The 16,743-nt window shown below is 41.8% G+C and overlaps 1 protein-coding gene across 2 annotated transcripts in view; it reads right to left on the reverse strand.

The window, feature by feature from the left end:
* Window positions 1-6,369: 6,369 nt before the first annotated feature.
* Window positions 6,370-16,743, reverse strand: part of ZDHHC13 (zDHHC palmitoyltransferase 13) — a 62,858-nt gene continuing 52,484 nt past the window's right edge. For both annotated transcript variants that reach the window (XM_072619358.1, XM_072619357.1), the window contains exons 15-17: window positions 11,608-11,765; window positions 9,610-9,707; window positions 6,370-6,986 (exon numbers count right to left, since the gene is read on the reverse strand). In XM_072619358.1, coding sequence (XP_072475459.1) covers window positions 6,848-6,986; window positions 9,610-9,707; window positions 11,608-11,765 — 395 coding nt within the window. In that variant the 3' untranslated portion in view covers window positions 6,370-6,847. The remainder of the gene's footprint in view (window positions 6,987-9,609; window positions 9,708-11,607; window positions 11,766-16,743) is intronic.

The following is a 16,743-nucleotide window of genomic DNA, read 5'->3' on the forward strand; positions in this document are numbered from 1 at the left end:
TATTTAAAATGAGAGAGCATAGGGAGAGGAGTAAAAGATTAATGGCTAAATTTCAGGGTATCCTTACATTTAAAGGAGAGGCAATGGAAGATCAGTTAGAGAGGTAAAAAAAGACCAGGGAAGTCATGTCGCAGAGGGCAAGGGAGAGAAGTTGAAGAGAATCAGTTCTCAAAAAGAATGAGAACTGGTCAAAAGGCTATTGGATTTTGCTGGGAGTCAGGCATATTGGTGACTGTTGAAAGAGTGGCTTAGTTGGCAGTGAAAAGGAGAAAAATGGATAATAAATCATGAAATATTGGAGTTGGAGGGATATTAGCGAAGTCATTCAGCACAACCTGCTCAGTTTACAAAGGAGGAAATAAAAAAGTGAACAGTCAAGCCCACATATATAGAGAAAGTGGCAGAATCCTGACTAGAAACCAGGAGCTCCAATTCACATTCCAGTAGGATAGGAGTTGAACCAAGGCGAAAGGTCTTGGTATTTTTATTTTTTCAAGCTAGGACAAAATGGACTCTGAAAGTAAAAGAATCTAGTGTAGAAGAAAATACTGAACATGCTGGAGAGGGGGATGAACACAGAATCAAAACCTCCTTATAAGCTGGGAAGGAATGGAATGTAGGTCATAGATAGAGGGGAGTGGGACACTTTTTCCAGACCTTGAAAAATACAGGAAAAGGGATTTGTTGAGGTAAGAGGGGTTGCAGATAGAACTACCATTATTATATTTGATTTTCTGGGTGAAGTAGGAGGTGAGATCATCAACGCTAAATGGACAGAGGGAGAGATTAAGGATCTAAGGACAGCACTGTGTAGACCTCATGGGGAGTGACCGATGGAGAAGATAATAAATATTGATTGATTGATAGATGAAGGATGATTACTAAGATGACTAATGATCAGAGCAAGTTATAGAGCAGCAGGGCATTATCCTGCATGTGGTGAGTCAGGTCTGCATGGTTTATTGTTAAGCCTCTAGAAAAGAGGCTGGGTGTTACTCATCCCCACAAAAAATGGCTAACTTTTAGTTTCTTTACAGATGTTGATACACTACAGGTGCAGTCACATGCTGAAGTATGAAGTTGTGCTTCCAGCCCTGAGTCTGACTCTTGAGTATTTTGAGGGGGAGGGGCTGCTTTAGGGAACAAGCCTTTGACACTGTTCCTTTTATCTAAAGGGTCTTCCTTGCTTCTTTCCATTTGTCTGTATGCTACCCATACTTTTAGGCCCATCTCAGGTCCAATAGTCACTATTAAGCCTTAACTTTGATGCTAGAGTCAATAGTGAGCTCCTGGAGTTTACAAAGTAGTGGAGGGACAGGATCAGCCTTGTGCTTTAGAAAAGTCAGTTTTATAGAGGCTGGATTGGAGGGGAATGACTTAAGGCTGGAAACCCAATTAAGAGGCTATTACAATGACACAAGTGAGAAATAATCACACTCTGAACTAGGGTGAAGGTTGCGTAATTGGAAAGAAGTGCACAAATGTAAGAAATGTTGTCAAGGTAGAACCAACAAGGTAGAACCACTTTCCTTAAGCAAAGGAAAGTTTGGAGTTGAACAGGTTAACAAAGTGGTGAAATCTCAAATGTTGGGGCAATAAAGTGGTGCAATGAATCACACTCCAGGCCTGGAGTTAGAAAGACCCAAGTTCAAATCTGGCCTCAGATAGTTACTAGCTATATGACCTTGGGCAAGTCACTTAACTTTGCCTCAGTTTCTTCATCTGTAAAATAAGCTAGGGAAGGAAATGGTAAATTGTTCTAGTATCTTTGCCAAGATCCCCACCACCACCAACAGCATCACAATCAGACATGACTGAAAATGACTGAACAAGATTGTAATTTAATATTATCTGCAATCCAGATTATAACACATGTATAGCTGCTATTCATATGCACCTCTCTGTCCCACTCAAAACAGAATGGGGAAAATCAATGTTCATACTAATCCCTGACACAGAGCACAGAACTCACCCTCCAAGAGTTACTGCTGCAGCTGAGAGGTGACCTGAGGGGCAAGGGCCTGAAGTTTTTGGCCCAGGTTGAGTGCTCGCACAGCCCAGAGAAGAGCTGCTGTGAGGACCACCAGGGGCCAAGCCTACGTGGGGTTGTATTGTGAGGCAAGCTCCACTGATTGGGTATGACAGCGACTTTTATGGGGGAAGTCACTTTTCCTCACTGGGCTTGCTTTCTTGGATATAACATGAAGGGAGTGACTAGGCTATCCCAAGGCATCGCTCTACATATGATGATTCTAATTCCTAACCTCTGATTGGCTCGCCCAGCTGCATTTCTCTCTGTGGATAAGAGCTGTTTTAGAGGTTTTTGACTTTTTCAGCGTAAATCAGTGATCAACTAGCCCAAGCTCTTCATTTTCTAGATGAGGAAACTGAGGCCCAGGAAGGCTAAGTTTGACAGTCTGGTGAAGCCTATGGGTTGCTTCCCCAAGCAATATTTTAAAATGCATAAAATAAAATACACAGGATTAGAAAGGAAATACTGAAATTTAGTTATCAAAACAAAACTGTTAAGGAAGTTAATTAAGTCAAGGTTAAGAACCAATGATATAGATCTGCCTCCTATCTCATCTGAAACAAGAAGCAGCATTTATCAAGTGTTTTGTATGTACAACTGTCTTTTTTGTTCTTACAATGACTGACTTCCTGGGCAAAGTTCATTTTAGAGTGGGTATCCTTTAAACAACTGATCTTAGTTAAATATAACAAAAATCATGTGATGTAGGTTTTGCCTTTAAACAGTTATGTGACATTGGATAACTCACTTCATCTCCCTGTACCTCAGTTTCCTCATTTATAAAATTAAATGGCAGGACTGGAGGGCCTAGCAGGTTCCCTTCAGCTTAGATATTCTGTGGCTCCAGTGCTCTTTGTACTTGTCTTATCCCTTTACTTAGAGGGTAAAATCCTTAGCTTGAGGACTAGAATCTATTCTTACTGCTCCCTGTCATCTCTCAGCACACAGTAGGCTCTCAGCAAAAACAAAGCTAAATAATAACAATGAGTCACAAGGTAAATATCTCTTCCCAACTGTTTCCACAGGGATTTTGATAAGCAGTAGTGCAATAAAGAGGTTCATGTCTGGCATTGTGAATGCTAAGGATGTTACAGTTCCTTCCATCTGATGGTATGGAATGGAATGGAATGGAAAGCATGAGTCAGCCAATCTGGTAACTAGCAGCAGGAGAGAGTGGAAAGAGTCAGAGGGGGTCAGAGAACTTGGGCTCAATTCCCTTTCTTCTACTTCCTTACATGGAAGATCACTTGGTGTCTCTGGGCCTCAGGTTCCTCATCTAGAACATGCAGGGCTTGGACTGGATGATCTCTATGATTTTCATGTATAAATATGAGGTTTAGGCATCACCCCACGCTCCACATCAGATGTCAGGTGCCCTGGCCTTTAGAACAGCCAGTGCTGTTGTTCCCAGGTCAGTAGCCCGAGGATCCACTGGGAGATGGGTTAGAAATGCCCGGGCCTGGCTACCAGCACTTTCCTATGGGCAGAATGTTGTCTTTACTGTAATCTGGTTAGCGCATGATCCTGGATCACACCCTATCATAGACCTAGTATCAGATTTAAAGCTGAGAGGAACTTCTGAGGAAACTGAGATTCAGAGAGGTTAAGTGATCTGTGTCACACAAGCAGCTGAGTTGGGATTTTCCCCCTAGTGCTAAGATACAAATCCAGAACTCTTTCCATATATCTTGCTGATATACTCACCATGATTTTCTGCAATAATCTCAACTTCCTCAACCTTTCCATCCTGAAGAGATTGTAGCCACCTTGAAAAACCATGTCCTTGTCATTGATCATGTGAAGCTTCATGGATTTAAGAAAAAAAAACAACTTTTAATGCTTCCATTATTTTCACTCTTTCCCACATTATATCAATCCAACAAATACTTAATGGGCACCTATCCTATATACAAGGCACTATGAGGAGCCCCATAAAAGATTAACAGATCTAACTCTTCTAATGCTTATAGGCTAAGGCATCTCAGTCAGTATTTCCTGAGTACATGGATTTAACATGGCTACATTCCCACACACATATGTGGAAATCAGTCCATACCACTTGAGAGAACCTTACATGAGTGAGGTGGCGCAGCATATTGTGGGACGTGAAGTCAGGAAGTCTTGAGTTCAAATCTAGCTTCAGAGACTTACTAGCCATGTGACCCTGAGCAAGTCAATTAACTGCTCAGTGTCTCAGTTTCCCCACTTATAAAACAGCAAAAATAATAGCACCTACTAGTTCAGGATACTGTAAAGATTAAAATGATACACTGTAAAGCACTTTGTACTTTGTAAGTCTTAAATCACCGTGTAAATGCTAGCTATTATTACTATTAATGCTACCTATTAAAAATAATACTCAACTTGACTTGAAAATGTGGTTTTCAAAGCTGTGGAGCACTAATATTGACAGCTGGCATTTTTATAGGGCACTAAGGTAGACCAAGAGTTTTATAAATATCACAATATATGTAAGGCACATTGCAAACTTCAAAGCTTTCTACAGAAGTTAGTTATTACTATTATCTCAATTCAGTTAAATATATATGCAGTATCTCATTCAATCTTCACAACAACTCTGTGGAACTGGTACTTTGGTATCACAATCTTAGTTTTACAGATGAGGAAACTGAGGCTCGGAGTGGTCAAGTAATTTAAAAATTAAGCCAGAAGAGGAATTTGAATCTGGGTCTCTCTGGAATCCAGATCTGGAGAACAGAGTGCAGTAGGTTGATCCTAAACTAGGATTATGGTTGTTTTGAGCTTGTTTCTTGGAAAGGAAATACAAAAGGACCTGGGAAGGCTTCATAAATTTACCTGCCCTTGCAGTGCAGATGGGGCATAAACACTGTTTCCATAAAAATAAATCAGCCAATTCAATCTAGACTGTTATACATATGCTTTCTCTTTCCTTAATTAAGTTTTTACATTTTAAAGTTATTCTTAAAGGCAGTTAAAATACTACTGGGAATTCTGAAAGAAGAAAAAAAAACACCTCATTTTGAAATGCTGGCTGGTTGCATCCATTCTCTAGTGCGTTAGAATCCCCAGGCCCAGAGAGAAAGGATTATGGTGATCATGCATCTCCATTTTTGCCTGAATTCTGCACAAGAACTGTGTTAACCTGATGCTATTGCTGGTTCTTAAAGGCCACGGCCCAGCCCGAAGAACATGGAGCTTGGAGTCCCAGGACCTGAGTTTGAATCCTGAATTGTCACTTACCATGAGTGTGGTGTTAGGCAAGTTACTCCACTGGTCTGTGCCTTAGTTTCCTCAGCTGTAAAATGAGCAGAGGAGACTAGATGACCCCCAAGGTCCTTCCAAGTTGGAAACAAGAACCATCACAGTGAGATTTCCCAAGAGCCTTATATTTTCACTAGGCACTTTCAACAGTCTAGAGACCAGTAAGAAACACAGGAATGCATTTGAATGTTTCACTGAATGGGCATCGCCTCCCCCTGAGCGAGGACCTGCATAGGCCTTGGCCTAAAGGGACCAAAGTCTCCCATTGCATCCTGGGCCTTCTCCAGTCATCCTGATGAACATCTGGTTACTGGACCCAGATGGCTCAGGAGGGGAAAGTGAGGCTGTGACCTTGCACAGCCCTCCCTCCCTCAAAGCAAAGTCAAGTGCAAGTCATGGCACCATTTCTCTGATGATCGGCATGGTCTTCTTCAGCAAAGAAGGACAAACACAACAACACAACAAGAATAAGCACTGCTTTTTGCAACAGATGTATTCCTAAAGGTTTGTGTGAATCAGATTCCATTTTACATGTACTGAGAGATTTAGTATCGAAAGGTGCCCTCCAACATACCTCATCATGAAGTTCCTTTGTACAGTGAATGACCAGACCTAATTTTCTGCCGTATTTCTATACTGCGGATTTAAATCTTTAAAATGAGGGCAGATTTTGCCCGACTTGAAACATTTCCTTACACAAAAAGGGAAAATGAGACATGATCTGACTACTGATGTGACAGCAAAGCAGAGAGAACATGAAGTCAAATGTACTGCGTTCAAATACCAGCTTTACTCCTTATAACTTCCTGGGCCTCTGGTTGCTCATCTGTAAAATGAGAGAGAAAATACACTGACCTCAAAAGTCCCTTTTAGCTCTAGATCTATGTTTCCATACTACTGTGTGAGATAGTTGTATCCATCTCTATTGGTACTTTCTAGCTAATGCAAGCAACTGAATCTAATCCCGTGAGTCTGCCTAGCATGAAATCCTTGGTTTACCTCCAGGGCTGGGAGTCTAACGTGTTTCTTTAAGACATGTATGCCTTTTTCAGTCAAATTCCAGAGGTGTTAGGAGAATCACTGAATGAACCTACTTGTATAAAAGACCCGATTTATTAAGTGTGAAAGCAAAACAGATACATCCATTCAAACATTTTTTTATACAGGTTTATAGAAGCAATATAAAGAAAAATAATTTACCAAAATTCCTAGTTTTAAGAATAAAACTATTTCAAAATAGCCAATACAATGTGAAAATACAATACATTTTATCCACAATCAATGAATATAATCTTCAAAATTAAAAAAAAATTAAACAGTGGTATTTCTCTGGTGAAAAAAGTATCAAAAGAGTTGAAGTAACTTGCTGAGATAATTCAGGAAAAGTTTATCTTGTTGTAACTACAAAGTGCAATGAGGTGAGCTGTCGGCGAGGCATGAAGACCTGGAAGAGTGCTTTCATTTGAAGGTTAGCTTCAGTTTTGATAAATTTCTGACCCTTACTTGTTTCTGTGCCCCAGCCCAATAAACAAAAACTCAGATTTATAATTCGGAATTTAGCATGGCTTTTCGTCATACAGAGCGCAAAACTTTCTCTTTGGCTGGGTGAAATACCACAGTGTACTGGGAGGTCCAATCCACAGCACTGGGCTTGAACAGGCCAAAGCATCCACACTGAAAGAAGTCAGCGAGGTTCTGAGTGAATCCGTGGCTATTCGAGAAAAGAAAAGAGAAACAGAGCTGAGTGGGCTGCCTCTGGTCAGTTCTGGCTATTCCTGGCTACAGGGCTCAGGTCCATTGTTGGTGAGAGGCTACTACAGGGATTCTTTTCCTTGGTTTTCCCCGGTTACTCTACCTTGGCTTTTCCACTGTTTCTAGGTTCCATTTTCCAAGGGATTGTCACTACCATCAAAATGTCACTTCTTTTCCACTTAAAATGCTACTACCTGGTCCAGGTAACCACCCCACACTTGGACTATTATGACTAGCATCCTTTCTGGCCTCCTTGCCTCTCCCCCCCCCCCCCCCCATTTCATCATATACTCTGTTACCATAAGACAAGCTTATTAAAACAATGGATTTTATGTAGCACTGCTCCAATCAACATGGCTCTTCGTTGGCCAGAAAGTTAAGCCCAACCCCCTTATGCTGGCATTTAAGACCCTCTATGTGGCGTTCCTCATTTTCTACCATCCCCCCTACCAGAAAGACTGTATTATTCATTGTTTTCCAAGCAAATCAGCATTCCCATTGCTGTCCCTTTATTCACACCTATTGGCAAAAGGTCTCCTTCTTCTTCTTTGCCTGTCTGAAGCCTCCCTTTCCTTCAAGGCCCTGTTCAAGTCCTATCATCTCTACAAAGTCTTCCCAACTGCTCCTGCCACTGGGAATTACTTCTCCTGTATCCTACTGACTGTTCCTCACTCCCCCACCTCCGTGCTTTTGCACTAGCTGTACCCCTTATCTGGAAGGCTCTGTCTCCTCATGTCAGTCTTTAAGACTTAGCCAAAGCACTACTTCTGGAAGGAATCCTTCCCCAGCCCCTAGTGCTGCCACTTCCCCTCCAAGTCTACCTTCCATCTACTCTTGTATGTATCTTGTATGTGCTGACTTTGGGCAATTGTGTCCTCTAGAATGGAGCTCCTTAAGGGTAGGGGGCATTTGTCCTTGCATCCCTGGCACTTAGCATAATGCTTGGTACAGAGCAGGTATTTAATAAATGTGTGCAGCCCTGGCCATCTCTGGCACTTACTGGCATTAACTCTTCCATCACATTTAGCACAATCTACCTTTACTTTAAGAAAACTACAGTCTTGCCACTACCAGTACTCTGTAGACCTGCTGAGGGCAGGGACCAGGTGTTCTCTCTCTGGTTCCCAAACTCATTGCTTAGTATCCTGCACATAGGAACTGCTCTGTATACATTTGGAACTGTTATCATTAAAAGGTCTTTTCCTTCTAGAGACAGCTAGGCAGCTCAGGGAACAGAGCACTGAACCCAGAGTAAGGAAGACCTGAGTCCAAATACTGCCTTAGATACTTACTAGCTGTGTGGCCCTAGGCAAAATGCTTCACCTCTCTGCCTTAGTTTCCTTATCTGTAAAATGGGGATAAGAAGATTACTAGTTGTGTTAACACTGGGCAACCCACTTAATCTGTCTGCCTCAGTTTCTTCACCTATGTAATGGAGATAATAATAGCACAGTGCCTGGCACATCGAAGGCATGACCTCTCAGGGATGTGGTGAGAACTAAATGTAATAAAGATTCTATAGAAATACTGGCACTTATTATGTTCATTATGATTAATACTGATAAGAGAAAAATGTAGAAACTTCAGAGTCAGCCAGGCAGCCCTCTCAGGCCTCAAGGTACGATTAGGTGAGCCCCGGCCGAGCCATGCTTGGCAGGAAGCCTCTTCTTTCCTCTCCCTGCTATCTACTTCTTCTGGTGTCCAAATGTGGTATCATGTATTTGCTCTTTTTCTGATCAAATACCTGAGGCTTCTTTGAAATGGTCATCATAAGCCTGGCCCTTTGTTATTTCCCCACCACCTCTTGAAGCCCTCTTTCTCCAATGAAGCCCATCTGTCCCTTCTCCCTGTGTGTGTTGCAGCCACCTGACTTTCTTGTGAGAAGGCCTAACAGTTTTATCTTGTACTGTGATGGGCTTTAAAATAGACTTCTCATGGAGATATGCTGGGAACATTTGCCTGAGAGGGCTCTGGGTCACCTCAGCCGCATTCCTAGACCTGACGTGTGAAGTTGGGGCACAGATAAGCTTCACATACCAAAGACTTAAGACTCTTCTGTAAATACCCCTGTCCCCCTCTGGGAATAAACTGCAGAATTTTTATATGCCTATGGCTCTGGATTGAAAAACAAAACAGCAGCACAAAATTGAGGTGCTAATTTCCATTTGATATAGATGGAGAAATTAGCCATCTAGACAAAGGACTAGAAAGGAGACTGGCCAGGTCCTCACGATCACCCTCTTTCCCCAGAGGGCCCCATGCCCTGGCTTCCTCACAGAATACTTATCTACCTCCTGATGTCTTCACACTAGCACCATGCAGCCTTGTGACTGTGACACTTGTGGGAGGACCCTGCCTGCCTAAGCATCATCTCCAAAGCAGTTTACAGCTGAGGTCAAGCAGGGCAGGCCTCTGGCTGCCTACAGAGAAGCCATCTGGGGCCTATCTCTGTCTACAGAGTCCTGGCAAGCAGCTCAATGAGCTCAGAGAGGGAGGCCCTTTTGAGACAGGCAATGTGGGAGGTGAGTGGGAGTGAGGGACTGGCTGGGGCACTGCCCCAGAGGAAGGACATCTCTGCTTACTTGTATGGTGTCTTCCTGAGGGAAAAAGTCTGTTTCATGTGCTTGCTCTGCTTCACCAGGCTGATTCTCTCATGTGATGTCAAGCCCAGGACTGCAATCTGAAAGTGTAGCAAAGGTAACAGAAAACAATTTATTCCTGACAACATGTTAAAAGCATCCAAAGTTTTTCAAGAGCTTTTCCAAAGAAGATGGCTCTTAGCTGTCCAACCAGAAAATGAAGCCTTAACCCGCATGTATTGCAGCCACTCTTTGTTTGACCAATTATCTATTAACCTAGTACTAAATTCCTTTAAGAAAACATCACGCCATAAAACAAGTGTGCGATCTCTCCTTTCTTTGAAGAGGTAGGGGGTGCTATGAGTGTATAACATGGCATATACTGTCATACTTGGCTGACATATTGGTTAGCTTGGCTGAACTTTTTTTCCTCCTCTTTGAAATTCTTTTATCCAAGAGATGGCCAGCAAGGTAGAGGAGGAATCTATTCTGAAGTGAAGGTCAAAACAAAAGATATGAGTGAAAATTGAAAATTCAGTTTAAAGTAAAATATGAAACGGCACACACTGGACTCTTTTAAACTGCTTTATTATCTTATTGGGTAGAGGATAAATTTAGAGTTGGAAGGTACCTTAATAGTCATCTGTTCCAACCTAAAGTTAATAATTCCATGAATAAAATCTGAATAAAATGAATAAGAACTATCCATAAAACCTGCATATCACTTGCAGATTCAATTATTTTGAATTTTAGGAGCTGCTTTTATGAATAAAATCAAAGTTATTCTTTTGGTGGTGTTTATATACCAAGTTTCTGAAGAATACCAGAATACCTTAAAAGATTGACAATTATTGCATGAGGAAGGTAAAAATAAAATAACTTAACCTTATTACATTGGATTTACTGTAGTCAAACTTCAATTTACCAGGATGGCTTCCTCAGAATCCTACACTAGTAGAAGTAGAAGGTCCCTTGGAAACAATCTAGAAGCCTCATTGGGCACATGCTGAGGTTTACAGAGGGACTCATTTGCCCAAGGTCATGCGGTTAAAAGTATGACCAAGTTGGGACGAGGGCACAAAGCCCCAAATGATCCAGCCACTGAAGACAATATGATTTCCTGGTTAGCTGAGCATTAAATAGAAAGCCCTTACCAAACAAATATTGTGTCCCTGGAAATCTCTATTAGACTGGGAATTTTCAGAAGGCAGAACTATCTTGTTTCATGGCACCCAGAAGAGTGCACTAGAAACAAGGTGCTTAGTATTAGTAGTATGATTCCTTACACTCTCTGAGCCAACTCTTCTGCCCCCATAACTACAGTGAGAAGTTGAAATCCTTGACGATTTCCATGGTGCCTTATGTATAAGTTCTAGATAAACACAGAACTGAACTTGGATCCCCTGGGGGTCATGCAGGGTCTCATTCTCACTGTCCACTCTTGGCATTGTGGAAGACTGGACTGATCCACAACCAACACATGCTGTCCTCAGAAGTTATTCTGCGGACTAAACATCTCCTAAAACTTTTCTTCTTCTCTTTCATTTTAAAAGCATAACACAGCAACAAAGTCCCAGGTCTAGTGAATGAGTTCCAAATAATTAAGGTTCTGAATCAGCTTAGATAGCCTTCGTCTGCCCATTCAACGAGAGGCTCCCAGCAGCAGGAAGAGTGAGCAGCAGTACAAGGCTGTCAGACTCACAGGAAATGCAGGAAAGCATGGCTGGGAGTAAAATTGGTGGAAGCTGGTTGGCTGGTGCCCAGGTATCTGAGGTCTGCAACGGCCACCTTTGTCTTTGGAGGTGTCATCACCATAGCCATTAGCTACTATTTCACCCTTTCACCTCTTCCCCAGCCACCACAATAAGCACAGCGTTTTCATAGTTGGAGAATATGACATGTGTTTGGTAATGTTTTATGAAAGTAAGAGAAATGAGGGAATAAAAAACTTCGGTAGCTAGAAAATGGTGCCCAAGACATTATAAGATGTAAAAAAAATACCTGATAGAACTGATTTAATAACAAAAAAGTAGACCATGATACATGAAAAGACACCAGCATGAAGATATAGAGAACCCAAGGAGAACAGGATACAATCTGACTGAGGTAGGTCCATGCTCCATCTTGACTGTACGTTGTAGTGCAATGATTGGACCAATCTGTGGATTCATAAAAAGGAACTAATTAGAAAGCAAACAAAAGAACAGATGAGTGATCCCTCTCTAAAAGGATAAAACCATCACAGATCTAGTGGAGGAGAACAAGATGCAGCATATGTGTGTACATGTCAGGGAACTCCAGAAATTTACAATGAGAAGATGTTTTCTAAGGGTCACCATGGTCTGTGGGTTAACAACAAATGAAGAGAGAAAGGAAATGACAGAAAAAAATGTACCATCAAACTCGGAAAAAACTCTAGCAGATTCAGCCTAAAATGTACTGGGAGAAAGTTACTCACTTGAGGACTTGCCAGCTGAAAATGATAAAAGCTAAAAAATATTTTGCCTGTGTTGTTTTTTGGTAACTAACTCTCTCTCTCTCTCTCTCTCTCTCTCTCTCTCTCTCTCTCTCTCTCTCTCTCTCTCTCTCTCTCTCTTCTCTCTCTCTCTCTCTCTCTCTCTCTCTCTCTCTCTCTCTCTCTCTCTCTCTCTCTCTCTCTCTCTCTCTCTCTCTCTCTCTCTCTCTCTCTCTCTCTCTCTCTCTCTCTCTCTTTCTCTCTCTCTCTCTCCCCCTCTCTCTCTGTTGGGGGGGGAACCATCCCTTTTCTACAAAATGCTCCAATTAATCTAAAAGTTGCAAATAGTTTCTACTCTCTTAAGAGATAGGTTAAGCAGTTCCTTGTGCAGGGCTCAACTGAGGAACATACATTGAGAGCTGGAAGTGATTTTAGAGGTCATCTAGTCCAAGGGCTCCCAACACTTTGGCTTTCAATAAGCCTCTTACACTTATCAATATAAAATAAGAAATAAATTCTAGAGTTTACCATGTATGTGTACAGAAGAAAATGGCATTCATTATTACTTCACACAAAACAATGAACCCTTGATAAGGTTCTTGTAGACCGCTCCCCCCCCCCCCAGGTTTGGAAGCTCTGGTCCAGTCTACCCCACCTCATTTCACAGGTAAGGAAACTTAAGGGTATGAGAGTTAAAAGAACTTGCCCCAGTCACAGAGAATTTAAGTTGAAGAGCCAGGATTTGAAACCACATCCTCTGAATCCAATTAGGTCATCCTTTCTACCTTACTATACTGCCCTATAAAGTACCTGTAGCATCAGTGTGTTGAACACAAATAGGTCTCGACTATTACTCATCTGTCAACTGGGTCTTATCTCCTTATGATAATTAAATAGGTTACCACACCTGCTGGGGAAAGGCTCAGAGACACTGAAAGTCCGGAAAACAAAGCAGAGTTGGATCTATGCTGTCCCAACTTAGTGGCTGTCTATGGAACTCCTCTATCAAGTTAATGGGAGGTTTCATCTATCTACAGCCTCTCCTGGATCTTGACCACAAACCTAGGGTTCCCTCAGCGAACCCCCTGGGGAGTGGCCCTTGATGAAAGAGAAGAAATGAAGGGGCAGGACTCTTAAAGGGAAATTGAATAACTATTACAATGACTGTGACCATGTAGAAAGGGTGAATGGTTTTTAAAATTAGAATTCTGCAGAGCTGCACAATAGGGTTTCATAAATGCCTCTGACAGTTGGATAGTTTTAGACTTTTTTCCCCCAAAGGAGCATTTATAAATTCCTGAGATGCAGAGAAAATGTGTGCTGTCTTTACTATCAACCATCTGTTCAATTTGGTCCTGAAGTAAATTTCCTAGATCCAGCCTTAAAAAAGAAAGCTCTTAGACTGCCACCCACCTCCGCTGAATACATGCCAGCAACATTCTGGGGGCAATCATCGCAGAATGACAGTCAAGGTAACAAGTTAAAGTAATTTATACTCTCCACAAAGCTCCTCATTAGGATGGTGAAGGAAGCTACCTAGTAAGCACCTGATGTCACAAAGTCATTACTACAATTTCCAACAGCAGGTGGAGGCAACAGCTGACATGGAGCAAGCAGGAATGGGCATCCACTGGTTTTTAAATCTCGACTGCTTCCTTTAGAAGGCCTTCCATGAAATCACATAATCCCCAACAGGTGGGTTCTGGGAGTTGCGATGACTTAAGCTGAGCTCTTGTTTAACCCACAGGAAGTGAACTGAGTGAGTCACTTGCTAGCCAGCGGATGGACTAGTCACTAGACAGACCACCATGAGGAGAGAGCACGGGGTGACCAGTGCTTTGTGTCTGGGCTACACAGCAGTAAAAGCGGGGTTGGCGGTGATTGGGGTGATAGCAGGTAACTCATTAAGGGACTTGGGTATGTCTTAACTGTCCAGTAGATGCTTATGCCCTTACATAACTGGGGGTAAGGGTCACTGCCCGCTCATTAGCTCTTAATGTTGGGCCTTTGCTGTGACCTTCAGCCTGAGCAGTTGGGCTTCTTTAGGGTCATAACAAGTTTATGAGCTTTACCATCTATCAGAGGTGGATGGAGGTGGAAGGCCTTTTCAGGGTCCTTTGAACCCAACTGGCTCTCGCTTTCTGCCTTTCCCTGTGCCAGCCAGGTCTCATTTCTAAGAAAGGAGATCATCAGTTCAATCACAGGGTCACAGGGCCATGGCTCCCAAGAAGAAAGGGAACCCAGAGGTCATCTAATCCAAACCCCTATTTTATACAGGAGTAAATTGAGGCCCAGAGAAGCTTTGTGATCTGCCTAATGTCAGAGAGGTTGCCAGCGTCCTGGGCCAGGTTCTGACTCTAAACCAATGCTCTTCTCAAAAGCACCACAGTCCTTTCACCAATTGCTTCTTTTGCTAGTGTGGTACAGTAATAAATGAGGAATAAAGCACTCATTCTGGACTCAGAGAACCTGGGTTCAAATCTTGCTTCTTATGCTTAATCCATGTGTGACCTTAGGCAAATTGCTCACTCTTCCTGGGCCTCAGTTTCCTCATTCACAAAATGAGGTTGGATTAGCTGGCACCTGAGGTCCCTTCCTTCTCTAATTCTATGGTCCCCTCACCTCCTGGCATGAAACAAAACTTCATTATCTCTCAAGGGCTCCATATCCCATCCCTGCCTCATCTATGCAAAAAAGGTCTGTTCCACCACTTACCCCGAATCTTAGCTCAAGCCATTTGCGTAACTCCTTTTTCTACTGGCATTTCCTGACTATCCTCAGCCATCATCATTCAACAATTTCTTCTCTCCTCTGAGATTCACAAAAGCAAAATAGAACAAGTAACCTCTCTGAAGTCAGATGCCAACTTCCAAGACACTCTTCCTCCTCCAGTGATTTCTACATACAGCATGGTCTTTTTTTTACACCTTGTCTCTATCACCTTCAGCAACTTTATCATCCTCATCAATAGCTATTCTAAATTCTGATCTCCCAGAACTTACACTTCTCTAAGTCCAAAACCTTCTACATTTCTGGCATATACACATAGGGTCACAATGGAGACCACCTCAGACCTTCCTGTGACCGGATATTGCTCTGCCTTTAAGATCCGAAACTCTGCAGTTCCCTTCTCTCGCCCTCCTCTTCCATGCCTTCCCTTCTCCCATGCCTCTTCTGCAGCTCCTCATAGTGGTCTCTAGTATTTCAACACTTACTCTCCCAGTTTGCTCTGATTTCTCTCACCTTAACCTCTATCCACCATGCCACTCATCTGCACATACTGCAGTAGCACCAAGCAAATGCTGAATGAATGAACGGATGAATGTTAAACACAGGAGAAAAACAGGATCTACTTCATAAAAACTGAATAATATGAATTTTTATTTACCAGGCTATTACACATTTTTAAAAAAATCAATCTCTTGCTTATTGTGCAGGTACATTAGGAGAAGAAATAGAAAATAGATATAATATGGTAACCTTTTCAAGAATATGTCCAATGTAAAATACAAAGTACGAAAGTGTTGAGAAAACATGAGTCAAGAAAAAATTACTAGTGGAGGGATAAAGAAAAGAGAAAAAAACAACACTGAGTATAAAAACCATTAGCTCATTGAATTTAGAGCTAGAAGAAAAACCCAACCCAATGCACTTATTCTGTAGCTCCAGAAAGGATAAGTGACTTCCCCAAAGTCTCCTGGGTTTTAAATTAGCAGTCAGAATTCAAATCTGGAGCCTCTCACTGCAAATCCAGTAGTCTTGGCAAAACAATAAGTGACAGTAACTGGAAGTAACTTACAACCCTATTAATCCCTATTAATACATCCTTATGCTGGACACAGACATCAGATAATGATGATTATTTTTAGTGAAGGGAATGAGGAGGAGAGACATGAGTGTGATGGAAAACTTGGTTCCTCTCCATCAAACTAAATCCAAGTGACAAGTAGAAGTCATTTCTCTGAGGCCAATACAGAAAGGTCTTTCCAGGAAAATGCTTTGCAATCAGCCCTAAAAAGGAAAACTTTCCAAAGGGCACTCGAAAAAGAATTTGCTTTCTTGCATGGCCGGGCATGACCCAGAAGGTTCTAAAAGCATAGGACTCTAGAAGTTTAGCTATATACTAAACTATACTGGCAACTATACTGGCAGCTGCTTTTAGTTACAGAGGTTACCACAAGAAGAATTAATCCCAAGAATTGGTTTCAGGACTAGAAGGAACTGATTTGAGTGCTATGTCCATCAGCATATCTCTTATGAGACCACAACTAAACCAACTCACACAAATCACAATGCACACTATTAAAAAATTTCCAAAGGCAGAAATTTCCATCCATGAGAAATAGTCAAGAAATTGTTTTAAACATATAAACTAAATCCATCCTGATTTAATTTAAACCAGTTTCCTTTTGATCAGTCTACAAGAGAAATGGACAACTGTTTAGTGTCCTTACTAAAATGCCACTGTTCTTTCCAAATATTATTAAATTCTCACAGCTTTCTTTGTTCCAGGCTACATCGTTCTTTTTTTTTTCTCACAGGTTACTAGTTCTTGACCCTTCCCATTCTCTCTAAGTTCCTACATCTATATTCCCATCTGTGGATGATACTTATTTTTCTTAAGCTGACTCAGCCAGTTTAGGCTTAGCTGATTTTCCCATCATTCTTTGCCAAAACACTTG

The sequence above is a fragment of the Notamacropus eugenii genome, chromosome 6 (genome assembly GCF_028372415.1).
Source record: "Notamacropus eugenii isolate mMacEug1 chromosome 6, mMacEug1.pri_v2, whole genome shotgun sequence".
Classification (NCBI taxonomy): domain Eukaryota; kingdom Metazoa; phylum Chordata; class Mammalia; order Diprotodontia; family Macropodidae; genus Notamacropus; species Notamacropus eugenii.